Source organism: Bombus huntii, chromosome 2 (assembly GCF_024542735.1).
Source record: "Bombus huntii isolate Logan2020A chromosome 2, iyBomHunt1.1, whole genome shotgun sequence".
Lineage (NCBI taxonomy): Eukaryota > Metazoa > Arthropoda > Insecta > Hymenoptera > Apidae > Bombus > Bombus huntii.
Window position 1 is genome coordinate 10,187,691 of NC_066239.1, and position 22,928 is coordinate 10,210,618.

Consider the following 22,928-nt stretch of genomic DNA (forward strand, 5'->3'; position numbering starts at 1 on the left):
TAATCGATCCTCCTTATACGAACCGCGTCATACACGCGGCATTACGCCGACTACGACGACGACTTAATGTTTATCGTTAATTGCTGACTCCACTGAAATACTGGAATAATCATCGCCAAGTGAACGGTACTCGAAGAGATACGCTTCGTGCTGATTGCGAATGTGGGAGTTGGAATTTGAGATACAGCACGAGTCGGTGGAAGTTACGAGGAAATAGAGACTCGATTTATCGATTTTGCCAAATTTGGGCAAACGCTATTCACGTGGAATTCCTAAAGGTTCCCAGTAATTTTTTTTTAATTTCACGTCGTTAGGGTATTTCGTACGAATACTTCAACCGCTCTGGAGATTTTATTAGCAAGATCAGAAAATGATAATTACTTTTTATTTTTCAGTTGTGCTTGCTGAAGGTGAATTTATTGCCGAACGTTGTTGTTATCACTGTCGCCTGTTTTTGCTTAAAAATTTAACTTATGCAAAGTACGACCTACCCAACTCGTGTAGCAATTAAGGGCTAAAACCATCTTTCCTCCACTAAATACTCTAAGTATATATATGTCTGTGAAAATTCTTCTTTTAGTATCCGACGACAGTGGCAATTAACACATTAGATACTTGTTAATTCGATCTTCCAAACTCTGTTACGATCGCTCACTCTGTTTTCATTCGTAACAAATTACAACTCAAAGTTATTAATCTTGTTCGTTAGTTGTAAAATAGTTATCGTTAATAATTTGTCGAGTTTGCTTACTCGAACTTGATAATTCCATTTATTATAAAGCAATTTTTATTCCTTGCTAAATGAATAGTCAATAATCGAGGCACATATTTTTATTATGACGTAAATTTTAACTTCGTTGTTCAAACATTTCCATAATCATAAATTGTATCGTTATTCCAAGGTTCCTTTATCTTCGATGCAATAACTCAATCGAAGCCCTGAGCTTCCATCGTGTAAACCTTTTTTTAACGAGTGAAACCGAACAAAAAACGTATTTCGAACAACGTCCACATGAGTGTATCTATGGTGACACGTTAAAAAAATCTATACAAACAGTGACGAAACTCCTTTCAGACTGAAAAGCACTACTCATTCCGGCTCATAAAGTATATTGTACCGTAACATCGTGTTCGTCGCGGATACTGTAACTCCGTTAAATCGTATACATCCCCTCACGAGCGGTACTGCGAGTCGACGACGCATTTAAAGATCCCACCAGTGTGTTAGGAGGCAAACCACGGCCCGAAACACGCTAATTAGCGTCTCGAATTCGTTGCGGAGTCGTCTTCCGCCTGATAATGAAATGCCCAGTCAGCCGGTATGCCAAGCGTATTTTCGAAAGTCGAAATTAGCCGGTCGCTCGTTGGCAGCTCGCGTACGCACGATTGTCGTGGGATATTTCCACGAGACACGTCTCCACGACGTGCTTTAGCAACGTGCACTGGCACGTTTTGAAAGACGGCTAATTTTCACCCTAATCACATCATCGAAGTGAAATTGCAAAGTGCAGTTTTCAATCGACGAGGAAATTTTTCGTGAACCATTTATTCGATGAACTAATCCTACGATGACAAAGCGTAAGTTCCTATTTCTCGTATTTACGTCCATATTCATCTTTTTTCTGTTTCAGATTTCCAGAATATCTTTAAAATCTTGCAATTATATAGTTGTTAAATTAAATGTTTAAAAGCCTCGTAAGGGTCTTTTTTAATTCTCGAGTGAAATTTCCATCGAACGAACGATCTGGAACGATCTGCCTGTAAATGGTTAAAAAATAAAAATAGTTAAATTTCACGAAAATCTGTTCTGTTCACGCGTAGTTCGCAGATCTCATTCTTTGCGAATATATTTCGATCTTATCAATAGAATAAAAATCACTTCATGAACTACCAGCTGATCAAACCTATTACAACGCTACTTACTACGTACTTGCAGTACACAAGTCTATCATCTACTGAATACTAAATTTTATAACATCCTCCATGCTCCGCCATTTTCCTTTTAATTCTAACTGTAATTTTCCAATCATAAATTAGCATAATCTCTCTTATGCATCAAAATGACAAAATAAACGAAAAAGAACGTGCTAATTTTGCTGTGACATAGTCTATAGCTTGTAAAGATACACGTTCTGTGTCATCGATTATCGTTCTTAATTCGCAAGAACACTAAGATCGGAAAAATGTTAGAGGATAAATATTTAAGACCATCCATGTGAGACGCAAAGTATAAAAAGGCTATGAAGTATGGCATTTGAATTGCAAACTCGTTTCCTGATTATGTACCTGTAGAGGGATGAGGTTTCTTGTATGAGAAAAAATACGAGCCGATCTGCTATAAGTCAGGGAATGAGAGGTTCAATGCAACCAGTGGTTTTTACATGTGAGATACGAAATATTCGGCGGGAGGATTTATTGGACACGTACTTTCAGATTAACCTCGTAATATCAGGGTCCGGGGAAGATATTGGGACTTGGATGAACTGCCACTATAAACTTGCGATATCTCCTCGTTACCCTCTGTTGTGGTTGAACGATGTTATGGTAGGTTTGTTAGTAAAAGCTTCTACTTCTGCAATCTCGTATTTTAATAAATCGCCAAATTATCAATGTAGTAGCAAAACCACGCTACTACGATCGATTATATTGTACCGTCGACGTTAAATACAAGAAACACAAGCTTCTGTCGCTCTTTAACGTGCGAGAAAAATAAATTTAATATTAAAAATAAAAGAAATATAGTTTTTGAATGGTCTTGTAAAGAAGACGTAAAAAGCACTAAAATTGGAGACTGAAATTTATCTAGTTAATCAATAGCTTATTAAATGCCGCATATACAATATTGTACATTGCGTAACATGCATACACAATATTGCACGTACGTGAAACAGCTAATTTATCGTAAGAACGCGATATTTATTTCTTAATATCTGCGAATAAAATTTTATATAAACTAAAGCCTCCCACTTAAAAATTGTCTATACAATAAATTTAAGTACGTATTTTAATCCGATTAAAGAATCTTGTAAGGAATCTATCGTTTTCCTAATCTCCATACAATAATACTATTACCGCCAGGAACGACCATCAATTATTTAAACAAAATTTAAAATTTCAGGTAGCCTTGACTAAATAGAAACCAGCATTCTGTACAAGCGAGACTACTATCGATATACACATACATCTCGATATATGAACCGCGTCGTGCAGGGTAGACCGATAACATTCAAAGAGGCAACGCTGGTATCGAAAAGACGGGACCTATCGACGTGTTTCTTTATGTCTGTTCACGCTTGTGCACCCGCGTGGTATCTGGTTCTTTGTACTTTGGGTTACCAGTCGAAAATCAGGATTGTATGTGTACGGACACCGGATTATCTCTTACAACCAGAGTTTATGCGTTCGTGTTGTCTGTTTAGGGTTTACCGTACGAAGAGGGTGTGTCGACGCAATGATTTCACGCGAGAACTTATGCTACCTGAAGAACTCGTCCGTGGTGCTCTAAGTGACGATGCAATACAACCACGAGTCGTGCCTAATGGTCTATTAAGAATACGTTGAACGAGTACGCACCGAGTTAATTTAATTCGATATACTGGATCAACGTGGTTAGACGGAAAAAGCTAATTAAGAGTTAATCCTAGAGTCGCTTGATTTTATTGCGATTTTAAAATAATGAGTATACAAGCATTTTGTAGGTGAAGAGTAGATGGAATAACGGGGAAATTTTTTACCGAGTCACTTTGTTTTACGTGAAAATGCATCATTTCTGTAATTAACCCTTTTATTGAAAAAGAAACAAGTATTATAAGTAGTCATTAAAATGATTAAAGATAATAATTTTGAATAGAACGTTCTTAAGTAAAATAAGATTTGCTTTCTATGAAATATCAAAGAGTACATGTAATGTACTTTCAATAAGAAATACTTCTTCAATAAAATCTGAAAGACATTCAACTGGCATACAACAAAGAGGCAATAGAATTTCATCTGAAATAAAAAATAATCTATTTCTTACTCTCTGACGTAAGTCATACACCGTGCACAGCACGACACTGCATCTAATTAAACTGTCTCTTAAATCCTGCATAGACTGTCGAAGCAACAAATCTCCCGGGATAGAAAACAAGATCAATCGACACGGTTTTCACAATCTGGAAATCGTTCCACGGTTTCCTAGCTGTCCGTTTCAACCAATGAAATCGCATCGCGACCAGCTCGCCTATCAACCATCGAAATGGCTACCGCCTACAATTTTTACTCCTGGAGATCCTTGGCATCGTTTCGCGTGCAACGCGCGACAGGGCGACGAATTTCCAGGTCAGAGAATGGAATTCCGTATGATGGATCGCCACAACCGATATCGGCCACGATTATCATACAATATGATACGCTCGTCGATCGATCGGATAGCGTAACGCATTTCTACGGCGATATTTCCGATTTTACTGCGCCCGTCCTGAACCGGAGGCGGTAGTTACGAGCGTTGGACATTCTCTGCCACCATTGGTCCGTGATTCTTTTTAACTCACCAGCCGGCCGAGCTGCGATTGGATAGACGTACGGCAATAATTTATAGGTCTCCACGAGCCTCAACGTTTCACCGTAGAGCTGAGAACTGTTCCGTTATATGGCAAATAACCGGAGATAGACGCGCGTATACACCCGTGGCTCTCGATATACGCCGTCTGCCTATCGTAATAAGCTTGTCGTATCGTAATAAGGTGGCGGTGATTTGAATATATCGCGTCTACGACATCGTTGGCTGCGACGAAAGGTCTTTCGAAATGTGCATAAAAATTTTACGCAATCGCCGTCGTCCCTGTTTCGCTTTTTGCGGCGGATCGACGCGTGGAACGTGAGAAAATCATAGACACGCCTAATTGCTATGTTGCCACCAGGATACGGCGACGGCGATGCAATCCATTGTTACACCAATTTTTGTCGCTTTTATCTTCATGGCTTATGACAAGCTATTTCCTTTGCCTCTCATCCAATATCGAATGCTTTACGCTTCTGTATTATTAGTTGTTAAAGATTTGTAGTATTAAGTATTTACTTTTTGCTCGTTGCTGATAATAGGAAAATATAAAGATCAGACGAAAAGTTTAAATTGTAGAACGTGATCTGGGAGCCCTTTAGCTCCCTTTTCGATAAACAAATAAACGAAATCTAAAATATTGGCCGTGCTCCATGAACAACATGATTAATAAATTTAGTGCAACTAATTGAATTAACATGATCAAATGTCAAGCTGTAGATATTAAGATATTTTCGTACTATTTGATACAATTTGAATGATTTTCTAAGTACAATATCTTTAACTTCGTAAATTACCGATATAGACTGAAACAAAATACACGGTTGATCGTAAAAGGTCGAGCATTAATAAAATTGTAGTTGAGCCGCTGAACTAATAGTACATAATAACTTATTACCATAAATCACTTGTCCAACCATGTACTTTAGTAGTAAACTTCGATTATGCTAATCGTACACTCTAATCCTTCCTAAGCATTAAGTTTATTCCCTAGGAGCCATATAACCGTAGACGTAACTAGTGTTAAGATCCGGCAACCGAAAATGTCAGTGGCAGAACTTATTAACCTTTGACAACCTGCGATCACACGATGAGCCGCAGAAAAGGCTCGATCCACGGACCTGTATAGGGTTCCGCAATCGCAACAGCTCACAGACAGTGGAAAGAAGTTGTCGATTATGCATGTAATCCGTTGTATGGAACTTTCTCCAGTCGAGTATGCATATATTAAAGAAAGATCGGTGGCTCGTTACGCGAGAAATAAAAACCAAGGTGCAAATTAACGGTAGTAAACAGATACGTACACATGGCAGGACCAATTAGCGTAATAAGAGTTGTAAAGCGTGTAGAACGCGGAACGCATCATAAATTCGCGAGCAGATCGGGATAGAATTTCGAGTCGTCGATAAATTTGTCAAGCAGGCCGTTAATTGGTAACCGACTTACATACATACACCTAAATACGTGTTTGCTTAAACTAATCGAATAAAATAATGGAGGAAAGCAAGGTTTCTTCGAGTATGGTACACCGTCTTCTTTTTTCTTCTTTTTTTTTTTTTTTAAGACTTTAAACTTTTACGATGATTAAATGATCGAAGTTGTATGAAACTCTCGACGTCTATGATGTGGTCGACGTGGTGATGGTCGATTATTGAGGATTCGTGCAAATGCAGTTACAATGAACGTTGAATTAAATGGAATGGCTTTGAAGTGAAGCATCCTCCCATCTTGACGCGTTTTGTCGTGTGCAAACGTTAATAGCGGTTTACTGGATAAACTCGTGATAGAATTCGAAACTCGTGTTTATTGAACGTCAATGCAACGACTCGTATTATTAGCATACTCTTTGTGCATCTGCCACGAGCGAACGCACTTGTGACTTATAGCAGTTTACCGAGAGTTTCAACAACAGCCTTTTGCCATTTTCTGGGCTACTTTGTAGTATTTCCATTGTTTAATATCTCTCGTGCAAATTTGAATTAGATTTGGATTAATTGTATTTCTTCTTTTTTTTCTTTCGTACGAAGAAAGATATAAACCTTAGCTGGTAATTTAACGTCACAAGTAGATATAGATATAAGGATTACTGTTTCAGAAATAATAATTGAATTAAATGCGTGTTAACATGCACGTTACATTTATTATTTATTAAAGAAAAGGAAAATATACTGGTAATCAAAATTAGAAAAGTCAATAAAAGATAAAGTAAAAGTACAAATAGAAAGATCAAACAAAAGAAATACCTAAGAAATGAGCTCATGAAACAATTTGAATCAGAAACATTACATTCTTTATTCTGAACAGGCAATGCTACTGTAGGCTAGTCTACTGTAATTTCACTTAAACAACAGTCGAGATGAAAATTAGATGGCCTTACAGATCGGCCTATGATTTTCTTCCATGGGGAAGCAAACACGACTTGGAGCGCATGACAAACGGTAACTATCGAGAGGCTTGTTAGAGATAGAGCAACGAGCAACGGAAAGGTCCACGATGTTGAACGCTACTGGATGGCTTGCGCGTTGCACGAGGCCCCTGCGGCCTGTTTAGACAGCGTACGACGCTTCGTCGTCTCTTATGATTGACATGTATAAATATTTGGTTAGTCGCTTCACCGTTTCGTACGTGTATCGTACACGCGTAAATCCTGCACCACGTATCCTGCGTACGTTTACAATAGTAAAGGTCGTTCATAAACGAGCGAGTAGGACCACATGAGACCGCAGGACGCTTGTACTTCCCGACGCGACAAATTAACGATTCTTGCGCCACGCGTAAACCCACGCAGATGCCTGGGAATCGCTTCTTTTTTGTGGTTTGTTGAATTTAGGAGTATAAAGATCGAAAACGAATCGAATTCCATGGTTTAAGTGTACTGTGACTTATCAGCGATGAAATTTATTTTTGTATGCGTGAAAGAAAGAATTTGAATATCGTAGAAAATATCAGAGCATTGAGATTGGAAATAAGGAGAGGAAATATTTTGAATGAGAATTATTTAATTGGAAGAACTACTTATAGTTGAAGCAGAAATTAATATAGAATGATTGGATATTCCTACAAAGAATGTGATATAATACGATACATGATAAAAACAGAAATCTGATAAGTACATGGATGAAATAAAAGATTTCTACAGAAAAAAGGGGGGACACATATTTGAAGCTCGAGGATGCGTAACTTTGGACCTTTCGTTTTGCGGTACGTGTGGAAATTGATGATTACGTAAAAAAGAATTTCTACTACATATCGTAAAAATGGTCTTCGTCTCGTTCATAATTCTTATTTATGAATCTGGTCGGTTAAAAATATTTTAAGCGGACTGAAATGCTGAAATTCAATAAAATTTTAACTTATATAATATAAAATGAAGATCAAGTAGAAATTAATCGGACTACTATCACGAGACGAAATCCTTAAAAAAGCATATTCCTTTCAAGCTTTGAAACATATTGTACGAGTAAATGCACTTTTTCAATAGTGAAACGTCATCCATTTGTGAATTGATTTCTATCGAAAGAGGCTTTCTACCAAAAGCCCTTCTACAGGATAACGCGCCAGAGGCGAAAATCCACCCACGACACGCTAAATCACCGGAAGATAAAGAACCGGAACAAAGCAAACACAGGGTCCACTCGTGTGGACCAACCCTCTTTTATATTTCCAACGACGATTCGTAATATATTATTTTTAAATTCTTTTAAATTACAGGCTCGATAGCCACGATGCGTTTCGATGATAATAGCAGAAGGCGTTCTACACTAATTGTACGTGTCTGAATGATGTTCTTGTATAAATTAAAAAAGAGGAAAACGTGTAAGTATTAGAGAATTCTGTTTAATTATTTATGATAGAATTATATAAAAAAGAAATTTGGTTGGCATAAAAATATCTTATTAAATTCTTCGTTTCTCAATTCTCAAATTTCTGTTTATACTTTGAATTATTCTAAAGTAGACACACAATGATACAATTAATTTTCATATCCACCAAACTATTCTTATTGCATGAACATTAATCTACGTTGACTGTTAAAATCGTTACTCTTTCATAAACAGAATTTCTCACTATAAAAGCAACCAACTATAACAACATTGAAATTAATAATTATTATAAATAAATCAATTCGTGCTAATATAATGTTACAATCTAGTGATAAGTAGCTAAAATATAATTTAAAAAAGACGAAAATGTAATTCAAAGTTACACAGGTTTGACACCGTGAAAATTTCGCACCTACTTTCATAGTTCCACGAATTAACAATGAAAGAACGAACTGATCGATGAGTTGAACGATGCGATGGAGATCACGAACAGTAAGAAGCACGCGTGGGTGGATGATTCAGCCGGAGGAGGCCGGCTGCTTTGAAATCGATACACAACGTCATCGTATGATTCCCAATAGAATCGAGTGGTATTTCAATCGTGCTCGCTTCGAAACCCTGAAAGACGATCTCTTGCCTTTTTTCCTCGATCGCAGGTGTATTCGACCGATCGTCAGGTATTCTTCGCAGGAGGCTTGGTGAAAGAGCACACTTATTCCACTTAACCGGCGCGATATTCAAAGTATCATTATCGAGAGACACGCGATCATTTAATCATGGATTTATTCGCTACCGATCAATTAATTAGCCAGTCACTGTCATTAGAGGGGCAAATTATACACCGGCGAAACTGAGAAATTACACGATGTATTTAATCGTGACTTAATTTCCTAACGCCAAAGTTGACGCGTGCTGTCATTTTTACGCCTTGTTTTGCTCCACAAAATCACCGCGTGATCGATGAATTTTATTTTTAACGCTCGCCTTATCTCTCGTTGGCGAAATTTTCAAACCAGTATCCGAGAAGAACTCACGTTGCTTTTGGATAAGAGCTAATGGTTAATAAAAAGAACATACCGTGATTTCTTTCGAAACGTTATCCTTTCATCAACGAGAAACTAGCGTGAAAGTTTCATAAAAGTAACTGGATGCTATAGCGTAGCGTTGTTAGACTCGCAATCCCCCTCGTCCTCATGATTGATCGATTTTTCTTACTCGTTGTTACACCTCTGCTAGTCATATTATCCCATTGTCTTATAATATCGAATCACACGAGTAACACACGTCGTGTGATAATATTGGCAAACACGGGTCGCGTTCATGACAAATGCACAAAGTGTTACGTTTCGATATGATCATGTTCCTAAAATTATCGTATTAAAATACAATTACTCCAATGTATTTTTATTTATCATGATTTAGGAATAATTATCATTTCATAACAGGACACCTGTAAAGTCTTATAAAATTTTTCAAATACACACGTAATACGTCGATAAGCACATCGATCAGTCATTCATATAATGCCCAACGTATCCTTCTCAGGTCGATAAGCAATAAATATAGATTTGCCTATAAACAGCCTTACATCACGCTCCAAGATCTTCCACTCACAACCTGAATCTCCCAATCACCTAATCCCCTGGAGAAAAGCTAAGAAAACCAGAAAAATCTCGATTTGCTAGGTTGCTCAACAACGAGCCTGCGCTTAACAACTCTTATCACTGGAACGCCAGGTCCGTGTTTACTCGTCTCGCTTCGAGCGTCCGCAGGAGAGTTTTAACCGCTGTGGCAAGCAAAATAATCCTGAATCCTGATAATGATACACGAGGGACAAGCCGAATGATACACGACGAGTGAAATATAGCGTTTTATGTAATTTATCGCGCGATTACGGATGAATCGCCGATGTCTGCATTTTTTTTTTCCTTTTTTTCTTTTCTCTTTCTTTTTTCTTAGTGAAACCGTGATAAACCTAGAAAATCATCGAAGAGAGACCGTGACCGAGGCTGGCAGTGCACATGGGGGATGAACAGGTAACGGTAGCGGTTACAAGCAGCGGACAGGCTGTCGTCCGACTCTCGCGTTAAGAGAATTATTTATTGGGGCCATTGGCGCCGACGAAACGATTAGCATACTAATGTCCTCGACGATTTTCCTTGCGTCGTTCGCAAGCCGATCCTACCTCTCGTCCGCGACAGTGTTAATCTGCCATTATTAAATTATTTGCGTTACAGGGGGCGCGCCGTGGCCGCGGCGCACCGGCGATTATCATTTATCAATATCATGGGACAACATCGCGATGGTGATATTAATCGGCTAGGGATATTCGTACGTCAGCACGTAATGTCGCCCAGATAAAACTGGTATGCGATATCGGCCGTTGCCTTTAATAGGGATAGCGATCGCGCGAGCCGCGAAATGATTGGGATCGAGGTGCGCTTCCGGTCAGAAATTGATCGAAGGAAACTCGATGACGCCTCGCGTAGCGGTATAGAATAGATTAATTCCAGGTGCGAAAGAGGAAGCTTTAAACCTAATTAGCTGGTAGAAATCGCGATTATACATATGGTAATGGGATTCGTCTGGTTCATATCGGGGTTATGATTACAGCGGTGTGGATCGAAGGAAGAGGAAACTTTCAGTTCGATCGTAAATAGTGGTTTATCGATTGTTAGTTTTAATGATAGGTTGTTGAATATTTTAATAGGAAATACGTATAAAGTTTGGCTGATGGACTATGAATTTTACGGTGTTTGGTAATATAAACTGAAATGATTATATCAAAGAAGTATTAACATTTAATAACGTTTATATATAGATATCTTTGTGGATTATTTATAAGAAAGGAGGCTGATAAGAAAATTACTTAAGATACCAAACAGTATCGAATTAGCCAATTAAGAATTCAACTCAAACAACGAGATTCGTCAAACAGAAGCACTTGAATTTACTACAAGATGAAAGGAATTTTCTCCATTAATAACGTGATAACGCTTCCAAGAACTGATATATAATCGTTTCTTTCGAGACAAAGAATGGATAGCGGCACGAAATAGAAAGAAACTAATTAAATAAACCGCTTAAATCACCTCCCACGAGTATAACATGTATACATAGCAACGCGAAAACTCACGAGTATCTTAGCATGTCTAACTTCCGCATTCTTTACCACAATTACCTCCACGAAACAGGAGTAGGCAAATTCGCAGCGGCAAGTAATAAATCAAATCTCTTTAAAACCAGAGGATCGTGATTCCTCGCGAAATCTTCAGATGCAAAGTCTAACGAGCAGGAATTTATGTTGGAGCATGGTATATTTACAGTTGGCTGCAAGATTTTTGGGGGATTAAACGTCCCTTTACCATACGTGATAAATTCTAAAAAATAAAAATATAAAACATACATATGTTTAGAAGGAATTCCAATAGTTTCCAAGCGTATTGTAATTATTTGCTATTCGTTACGTCGATGACAAGAATTCTCCATGCGCTCAAATCATAGTGGATGGTTCAATGATTGTAAGATAATTTGCCATAAATTTCTTCAGTTTTTAGGATTTCTTATTAGAATAAACGTCTTTGATTTTATTCTTACGATTTGTTAAATTAAATATTCAATGAGCGTAACATGAAAATATCGATATTTTTTCCAATAAATTCAATGTATACTAAAGTTATCAATGACTAAAGTACAAAGAAATCTTGCACCAAAGAAATCAGAATGAAAGATAAGGGGAGAGATAAAGAAAGGAACGGATCTTCGTCTATACACGAACAACCATACGAATCTTCAAAAATGTATTGTCGTAAATCTACTTCAGTAATTCTAATACTATTCGATATCGAGTCATCTGGTTTTAGGGACTTCTGATTATAGAACGAACGCCAGACCGGCGCCGATTCCCGCCATTGTCGCATTGCTCGTAATGCGTTTTAATATTATGATCTACGCGTCGAGACTAGCGAATCGCCTTGGAAATCTCGCGGTGAAAGGCAGTATTATTAATTTGCACCGACGGTAATCGATCTTCGCCGCAAAAATCAATGCGTTCCCGATATTCTCGCAACGCCGCCGACCGAATAACCGTGTCATTAAAACAGCTCACGAACACCTCGAGTCCAGTGTAACGTGTCTCGAGCCGTAAGAAACAGTATATCTCCTGTAATCTCGTTAAAATCTCGGACCGTGGAATGCGAAAAGAATAGCGAATTATATCACGCAGGTGCCAGAGTATTGTAAATTTTTCCACGATGAGGGTGAATAACTGAGGTATCGAACACGCTATTCATATCATTAAACGTGGGTCGACAGACGATGATTGAAGTTATGGTTTAATTTAACACACACTGGAATTTATAGTGGGACAACGACATTTTCTGGTTATTTATTACATGTAGTAGTATTCGATATTGTAACATTACGATTTTTAGAGCATGGCAGTATACGTATGTACGGAAGGCGAATATCTATTTTCGTCGTAAAACATTAATTGTAATCGTTAAACCTAGTATTATTAGATGCACATCGAAGCTTGATAGTTCAGGTCGTAAAAGACCAACTCATGGCGGGCTGACATAAATTTCTACATCTTATTACTTCCAACATATTTTGTTCAAAGGTATTATGTTTATTGAATCAAGACACTGAATGTTTATAATTATTCAAAGCCACGAAGAAACTGCTTTGCACACTGGCTATAAAAACCTGTAATAGAGGACAGAGTGCAACAAAGTTGACGTTGATTTATCAGGTACTAAACTTCGTATTGCTTTATTTATCCTCTGAGCCGGATTATTTCCTAACGCTCGTGAAAGAATAGTGAAAAAGAAAGACACGTCGCCGACGATGAACGGAAGAACGCGTGGGTTGGAAATTTTTGGTCATTAGAAAAACCTAATCGTTGGTTGGCTTGACCACAGGGATTTATGTCCGAAAATTATAATAAAATAAACCGACGACGCCCAGCAGTGAGCTAAAAGGAACGATGAGTGAGAGAAGAAGGATGAGCCGGCGTTATAATATGATTGTAAAATTTTATAATCCTGCGAACAACGAATCTTGATATTCATTCGGATCATGGAATATATTTCAACCGTGCAATTCTTGATCTTGTGGGCTGAATGTCGTCGAAAGTACGTGAGAATAGTACGGTAATTACACCCACTCTCCATGGGCGATGATTTAAATCCGGATAGTTATCACGGTTATCGTTTGTGTTGGCATTCGAGTTGTACGGCACTAACATGCGCGCAACATTACTTATTGTAGCGGTAAGCCAGATTTATGCAAATGTTATTTTAACACCTGCTAGCCAAATAAACGTGGCACTGTTTTGCCAATAAAACTATGAAACATTCTTGTATCAACAACGTCTGGCAAAAGCGATTTAGGGGTGCTTTCGAGCTACATCTGTTATTTGATATAAAAAGAACAGGGAAAGTCTAATTCATAGACTTTAACCATAGTTTAGCCTGCTTCTTAATATACGTAGATGTTAAATCGTAGTTCGTAATTTTTCTTTACGTTTGTTACGGACGAAGTTTACTTAAATTTTATCGCCGTAAAAAGCTATAAAAAAAAAAGAAAATAGATAATGAAATAAAGAGTACTACTACGTTTTTAATGGGAAATATTGGAATTTAAGTAATTGCTCCAAAATAAAAAAATCCTGATAATTTTCATATTAAGAAATTTGTAAACTTTCCAATCCTATTTAATCTCATATTAGGTACATATATCGGATCGTTCGATATATTCTTTTCAATAATTTACCTTAAAATTGAGGTTGCTATACAGCATAGATCACCTAACTTGATCTATTTTACGTACCTCCTTTATTTTTTATGCTAGCAAAATGTATCAGAGGAAGAGAATATTCGATTCGAAGAGGCAAATGTGGTGATAGGCAACAAATTTTCTCAGCGACACTTTTTTCGAGATTTCAAAGACATCGAAGTATTTTTAAATGGGACTACACATTTTCATTGCAACAGTCTTATAGTTTATAAAAAAACAAATTCAATGATGTACAATATGTTGATCCTCGCGTATTTTTCGACGAGAAAATCGCGTTTGTATGGAGAGAAGGTAAAGGTAAGATTTGTATGTTTCAGTGGAAAATATTTATTTCAAAAGGTGTTCAAAATTAATTTTAATACGCTTTTGGAGACGACAAATGAATGATTTCTCTACATTTTTAAGTACTTATAATAATAATTGATGCACATCCGTATAGAACCCTTTCTCGCATGTTTTCTGGTGTTGTGCGAGTATCGTTGTGAACTTTATTCTTTAATTAAACGCTACAGGAAGGAATCAAGTGGCGTAAGACCTGACGATCGAGCTGGCCATCAAATTCTTGCACCACGTTCCATTCAACGATCGGGAAACATTCTGCTTCTAAGCATCAGGAACAATTACACAACACACTGTTCCAATGAAATTGAGATTCCTTCATTTACCGTCGCCGAACGAGTATTGAAATTAATGATTTTCTCGTCGACACATTGCACATCGTTGAATCTCGAAAAAAGTGCCCTCGAGAAAATTGTTTTGCCCGTCACTACATTTGCCCCTTTGAACCGAATATTCTCTTCCTCTGAAATTGTCCCCTATCATAAAAAATAAACAAGACATTTAAGATGGTCAAGTTAGGTGAAATACCCTGTATATGTATTCTGCTATAAATAAAACAAACGTCATTTTCGTATACTTTTTTCAACTCACGCAACAAAACCGAATCGGTCACGCAAAAATGACAATACAGTTCTCAAATATTAAATATATCGATCATAGCGAAGAATGGACCGAGAAGAAGTGATATCTATCGCGTTGAAAGGTTTGAAAACGGCAAACTCACCGCGACGAGGGTGCTGAGAGCTTCAATTCGCATAGTAGCTGGCCAGGCCAGCGGGGAGGCCGTAGGTTGCAAGCTGTTGTGGGCCGATCACGTGTGTCGATCCCCGATTATTGGCCGACGATCTTTTGTATTCGATTTCACTCGGTTCGGAAAGTATCCGGCAGGTGATCCGATTCTCCCGGTTCTACGTCGATTTCTCGCGATCCGTGGTGCCGATCCGATGACATGGCTCCTGCGCCGATCTGTAAAAAAAAGAGAACTATAATCAGTAAAAATTAAAACATAAATAAATGATATAAATATATAATTAAAATGTATTATACGTAATATACCTAATAGCAATATGATTAACGTATAAATTAATTAGCAATAATACGACTGAAAATTACGATTCCTCTCTCTTTCTTTCTCTCTCGTTTTCTTTAGTTCTTTTATTACCAGATATACATACACAGTCACATAAATGCAAAAAGAAGAAAACAAGAAAGCAGAAAATTGCAATAACCTATATTATGTAAAAAAGATAACAGAAAATAATAAATGACGTACGAAAAAAAAAAGAAAACAAAGAAGAAAACGATAAACAAGATTAATGGTTAGAAACCCAACAACCGTACAACTCAGCCCGGTCGATCAAGATTTAATCTTGGTAATGAAAAATTGACTTAAGGTATTATATTTCTCTTCTTCGTTTCTATTTATAACGAGAGAGCCCGTAATAGAGGAATTTCTAATAAAGTCTTATCGATACCTCCGTCGATGATTAATTTAACACCTCAGTAGCACATCATCAATTAACGTCTATCCACAGGAACTTTCGTTTGAAAACGTGTTAGTTTACGTATCACGGTGAAAACAGTTCGATTTTACGTGTAATACGTTTCCAAAGAAAAATATACCTTGTACGATACATGTCACTTATGATATCATAAACTCGCACCGCAACTTAATTTTACTTCAGTTGAATACAATTGTAGCAGAGCGAGCAACCTGTCACGAAGCTTATATTTATTGCGCGAGATGGAGCACAACGAAAATAATGAACTTTATTTCGATTATTTGAGAATATATTTCACTGGATGACTGAAAACGGCGTATCACAAATAGCAGAGTACAGTGTTAATATCTGGGAGAAGACACGATCGCGCGACGCGGAACGTTGCGCTAGACTGGATCGATCTTTAAGATTTGTCGATAAAAGTAACGAGGCCAAGTTAAACGCCGGCGTTTCGGTTAAAAGAAGACAACCACGTTTCGCGTCACACGGACGAGCACGATAACGTTGTTAACCGATATCTTATCTTGACGTGTTTCCGATAGATACCAATTACGTTCATGTCAGACATGCACTGACCTATCGAAGTGATGCATTCAAACTCGAGCGTTGCACGTGTGGCATTCTCCTTCGAACATGGTTCTCGACTTTATTTTTACCAATTTTCCGCGTGATTTAACGACAGTAAATATTTTACTTCGTTAACTAAAAATTAAAAACGCTAACTAAACTAAAATCCCCAAAACTAAACTAACGAGTTTATGTCGCGATATTATGTACATGATTATATATATGATAAAATGGAAAAGCTTTCAAGGATAACTAAACAGGTAAAATCAGAGGATATAAAAATCCGAATCTAAACATTGAACCTACGCTTTCCGGTCACGATCAAATAAATAAATTACATGAAAATGTCTTGAAAGCCGTTCATAGCTAAAAATATCTATCGCTAATTTATTCTGTCAGATTTACTCGCAGTAGACAATTTTTTAAACGTCTATAGGCATATATTAATATCGATCTTCTATCGATAATCTATAATATTTGTTTAACTATATAGTAGCTTTTAATATTTTTCACATTACTCTGCCAAATTTGAGGATAATTTTTGAAATATTTAATCCTCCGATTTCCAAACCACGATATTTCATTTTTATCGGAAACTTTCTATTGAAAATCATAGTTTCTTACTGGAAAGATTGAAAAACAAGCGAAACCAAAGACTACTGGCGCTGCTATGAATTGACACAGTGAGTAGAATTATCAATTTGCAATTTGAATGCGTACGGGAGTTAGAGAGTTAGACAGTAGTAAGACACGAAAAGAAATTCGATAGATTTTCACCTGAAAGTAGGGTGAAACGAGCAGTCGTTGTCGGTTTTTAGATCGCGAAACTGTCCGTGATTTCTTGAAACCGGCGCGATTGACAGGCATAGCTATAGCATGGCGGTATTACAGATCCAGCAAACGCTCACCGCTCTCAGGATCATTCGTTATATGAGTTAATGACTCTCGAGAAATCATCGATTGGTCCGTCCTGAAGCCGCGACGCCTTTCACACCGTGTAAACACGCCTTCTCACGTAATGTAATGGACGAGAGTTACATTTCGAACGGTAAACGGGGTGGCAAGCGATTTTCCACGGTTTCACGCGCGCGATCTATCAAATACTCGTTTAAATGTATTTTCGAGCATTTCTACCTCGTAGAACTTGAATTTGTCCATTTGTAATCGATACAGTGTGATACGCCGCTATTCGAAAATCTTAAGACAAATCAATGTATTTTAAAAACGAGTCTTTCAGGAACCAAGTTGATTGTATGCATTTTTTTTAAGTTTCATAATTTATTACATCAAATACAGAAGCTTCGTTAAAACAAAATGAGAAGAAATTTTCAGCGGGAATGCAATTGTTTCATTATAGGCGTTTACCTCATAAGCGTTTCGATTAATTTTTTACATATTAATTTAAACGGCGAAGAAGTAACGGCGCGACTTTATTAATTGCGGAAGGAGGGAGGCTAAAATATTTCTGATGAGAAAAGGAAGATTTATGGTGTCCTATTACACAGTCTCGCGGAACCAGTTTGGCTTCGTGACAAAAAGTCCACGCGACTCCGACGACCGAAGCAAGAAGCGCACACACCTGAGTGTACAATATAAAATATTGTGTAGGTGGTTAAATTACGGAAACCTGTTGCACTGAATTATTAATTTTCCAATTTATTAGGCGAATGTATTAGCGAGTCAATGGCATCGGTGAAGTGATTTATAAATCAATTACTATAAATTATTTCATTTAAAAAAATGAGGTGAATAAATGTCTTTTTTAAAATACAATTGTCATTCCTATACTATAAAATTATGCAGTATAATGATATAATAATTATAGCCTGTCAAGTGTACTCAAATTTCCAATTCTGTCGGTATTTTAAGATCGCTTCTTTTTTTTTTTTTTTAATTAATAAAATGATTGCAACAGTCAAACGAGACTATAAACAGGGAAAGGTCTTCACGATTTTTAAATATCATCGTGAACACGAAACGGCTCGGTTAAAATGCCGACTGCTTTGCATCGTAACTGCGTCGTGTTTTCTTTACGATCGTAAAGCTTATTCCATGCAAATCACTCTCGATCTGATTGCATCTACTTTTAAACAGCGATCCGAGAACAGTCTTATCGTGGATCGTCTCTATTGCCAAACACTTGTGAAATCGATCGAACGGCAATTAAAAGAACAGGAAACAGAGGAATGTCGGTCAAAAATTCATACTAAATAGTAGAGAACGCTTGTCGGTAAAAGTAGTAAGTAATTAGAGTGAATTAACTGCTCGTTTTCTATTTCAAATGACATTCATGATATTTATCAAGTATTGCATAATAAATATTTATCATTAATGGACACTAAATATTGGGTTGTTTTGCAACATACATAAATTAATCCTGTTTTCGTACATGTATTGTACAAGAAGCATTTATGACACAACCAAATACTCGGTATATAATTTAAATGTTACACAAACATTTCTTTAAAACATACATTTTTCCCACTTTCTCAAATAATGTAATTTATTTCACCAGTAACCTCATTTCTCTAAATACAAACCATTCGTGAGCGTATCTTACAGGATCGATTTTGCTTGACAAACTCTATCAAACGTATTCAAAGATTCCAAAATATGCACTCATCTACATAATCGCAAGATCCATCAACAGATCTTACGAAACCATTATCACGGTCTCCGTCACCGAGAAACCAACTCACCAACGGATTCCACGAATCAGCCTATTTATCATCATTCAGTCGAATCCTCTTTTCGCTAGTAGCTCAAGAACTCATAGGAAGTTCGATGAAATCGAGGGGGCGTTCACCGGTTTGATGAAAGTCCGGCTACCGCGTAATCGTAAGCGGATTAGGAATATCATTTCGGATTATCGCCGCCACGTTGGAAATTTGGATTATAATTTCGGATTATCGGTGTGCTCACTCGAGCATTGAAAAAAACGTGTGTTATGACGCACGTTGTAATAATATCGATACTCATGTTACGGCAGACCTTCGATTACTTAAACCTTTCGTAGAACGAGCGGTTTCATATCATAGGAATCCAATCGTTTTCCTATGATTTATCATCATTTTATATAATTGTTCGCATTTAGAAAAACGGATTCGATCAACGGGAATTCATTTAAATGGATATTACAATAAAACTTCATTTATCGAGGAACGATATCATACTTAGCGGTCATATGTGGAATTCATAGGATTTTATAGGATTTTATAGGATTTTATAACTGGAGTTTGTATAACACTAAGAGGTCAGACAATAGTATGGAATAAATTCGCTATTTAAGATTTCTCGTTCATATAATAGAAGTTCGCGTTTGGGTAAACCCACTCGATCATGAAAATTCATTTCACACATTCGATACAAATACGACTCTCGTTTTAACGAGCAAATTTTGAATTCCACATTTTTGTGACTTTTTAAAAGTAAGTGCATGTATAGGTCTATCATGAGAATCTAAGGCGTATTGAGAATAGAAAAAGTACATAAGAATGAAATTAAAAAAAAAAGATATATACTGACTCTGATCCGTGTCTTGCGTATCCAACGTGTTAACCAGTCACTAACCAAAATCTCTTTCAAATAAATTAAATATAAAACTAAATTCTACTACACTGCAGCCTGAGATATTCATCGAAATCCACGTCCATCGTTTCGCTACTCGAATGACCACAGCATATAATAACATCACCGGTCATTTATAGCTGCTCCTCTTACGAAATCGTTGATAACGTACAGGTATTCGGCGACAGACGGTGTCGGAATCTCTTATCTAGGTCTTTTCACCGGTGATGATCGAATTACCGTTTAGCTGGGAGAATTCGGCATACTTGCCCTCGTTTCCTCTTGCACTGACATTTCGAACGTCGCTTGCATCATCGCGACTTATCAGCGATGCACGTCGACGTGGATGGCTAATCGGATGTAGACTTGGCGGCACGTCACGAACACCTTGCTCCGAACGTCACGAACACCTTCCTGCGTTATCCTGACTCACGAAACCGCGAACACGTGTCCGCCGATTCGACACGCTGTGCGGTGAATTAATTCGTTTTTGCATGAGCCTACCTTGATTGGTAAATGCCGGTAACATCGTGTAAAGATACGCATCGAAATTCCAACGTAAAAGTATTACAAATGTTGTTATACAGTTTCCTCTTTGAGAAGGTTGTATAGTTTGGAAGAAGATACTAGATAATTTTTATAGTATGTTTTAATATAATCTTCTTAGAGAGGAATATTTGAAACACGCGAAACTTTAATTGATCAACTCTATGAATTAATAGTCTGGTTTCTCAAGAATTAAACTTTACCCGCATATGCTAAAATTCAGATATTTTTAATAATTTGCTCGTTGAGTGGTCCATTCTTGATCGATCGTTCATCACAGAGGTAGAAATTCTCGAAACGAATAAGGAAGTAGAGATAAGTAAAAAAAAAGAATGAAGCTATCATAGTCGATAGGGAATATAACAAACGATGAAGTAAATCAAATTTTATATTTTACCGTTATTGCATCAATTTATCGTGTGATTAACCGTTAAGTTAGCTCTTCTGGCTTTATACGAAGAAACGTGGAAATAGGGACAACGCTGAATACGAGAAGTAAAGCTACGCAGAGTTTCCTTTTATTATCTAGGAGAATATATCGAAGTGAGCATTTAGAAGATTCGTTAGGAGCAATGAATCGTCTATCCTTAGAAATATCGGCTCTAGGAACAAGCACATGATTCATCGGGAAAGATAAACCGAGGAATTCCGCGTCGTAAAGCATTTCGTCATAAGTGCGGAGGCAGGAAGCGAGCTTTTGGTAGAAAGTGAAACTGATCACGAAACCGTATCACGATGTGCATGAAAAATATCCACCTACGATCGAAAATCGAGGAACTTTCTCCTGGAACAACCCTTTGTGTAGAATATATACGAACTCGATTTCGACGTACGATAACGATACAGTAATCTGGCTTTTACTTTTGCGACACGCGTCGTAGATGAATAATTTACAATCTTCCTATTGAATCTTAAAAAATCCCCTCTGTCCTACTCGAACGACTTTTTACATACGCGAATCAAAATAATTGTAATTTACGGTATCGCGAAGAAATCAAACGATCTTGCTTCGAAGTGTCCTCGTAAAGCGGCGGAAAAATTGCAAAACGCTCAGGCAGATCGTGCTTTAATTGAAATGTTATTTATGAATAATGGACAAGTTGTGACGTTTGGTATCGCCTCGGTCCGCGTATTCGACTCGAATGCAAATGGCACGCTATTACTGTACATTATCGGGGAGGCATAGTGAAATATCGATTGGCGAATATTACGGATCGATCGACGGTGATCAGGTCGTGTTGTTCGATCACGGACCGGATAGAAAGGCTGCACTTTAATTGCCAGTCGAGAACGATTTAAACTTGTACAAGAAACTTTATAGTTCGACGAGTTTCGTCGGGATTACAAGTAAATTGCATCTCGTAATGATAATAATCTCTCCATTATTCTTTTTATTTTTTTTTAGGTTTCCTGATAGTATTCAATGTTATGTAATTACTCATTTTAGTTGTGCAATAACGATCGTTATTATCGTCATTACATAGCTAAATGAAGGTATAGAGGGTCGCATGAACGTATGTGTGGTCACAGATCATTGATCGATGAAGATAATTCGGTTTGACATACAAATTGTCTTTCATCGGCGACATTGATAGCGTATGACAGATAAGAAGCTATTAAAATGTTACACACAATGGAACGCGATCCAATCGTGGCTCGCGATTCAAGTTTACGTATGGAGAAAAATGTATATTTTATATTGTCGTTCATGATTTATATGATCTAGAAGCAGTTAGTCGCACTAGATAGCTTTCCTATTAAAACACAGTCACTGGATCTAATTATAACTTAGTGCATAGTGTAGCAGATCGCTACATAATAACAAATATCGAAAAATGTAGTCAATCTTGTTTGCATAGAATTCTATATCATTAGTTAATCATTGGAGATCTAATCGCACGATGAAATTCAATTTAACATATCAGATACGATTGCATGCAATTACATACAGCTAGATCGCGTATCGAACGACATCAATCCACACTATTTTATCAGAAAGAATGAATCGAAAAGATTTTAATTGGAATAAGGTTCAAGAGATCCTATCATAGACTCCCAATTGTAATATCTTACGGATCTTCCGCACAACCAAGATTATATCGTACTGAATTGTACAGTGACAAAGTACATAGCGGTAAATGTAAATCTAGACCTTGACGCTTGGATCTAGACCATCTGAATTCAAATTCCGATGCAAACCAAATTTTGAATTTAATTCCCGAGTGTCACGAACCGAAATTAAAG

General features: G+C 37.2%; 1 protein-coding gene across 2 annotated transcripts in view; it reads right to left on the bottom strand.

Annotated features, from left to right (window-relative positions):
• The window catches only part of LOC126878297 (uncharacterized), a 114,159-nt gene that overhangs the window by 6,024 nt on the left and 85,207 nt on the right, over positions 1-22,928 (bottom strand). The window contains exon 2 of one of the 2 annotated variants that reach the window (XM_050640935.1): positions 15,227-15,468. In XM_050640935.1, the coding sequence (XP_050496892.1) occupies positions 15,227-15,259 (33 nt within the window). In that variant the 5' untranslated portion in view covers positions 15,260-15,468. Of the gene's footprint in view, positions 1-15,226; positions 15,469-22,928 lie in introns of those variants that run through there. The other variant, XR_007695631.1, reaches the window with a different exon arrangement.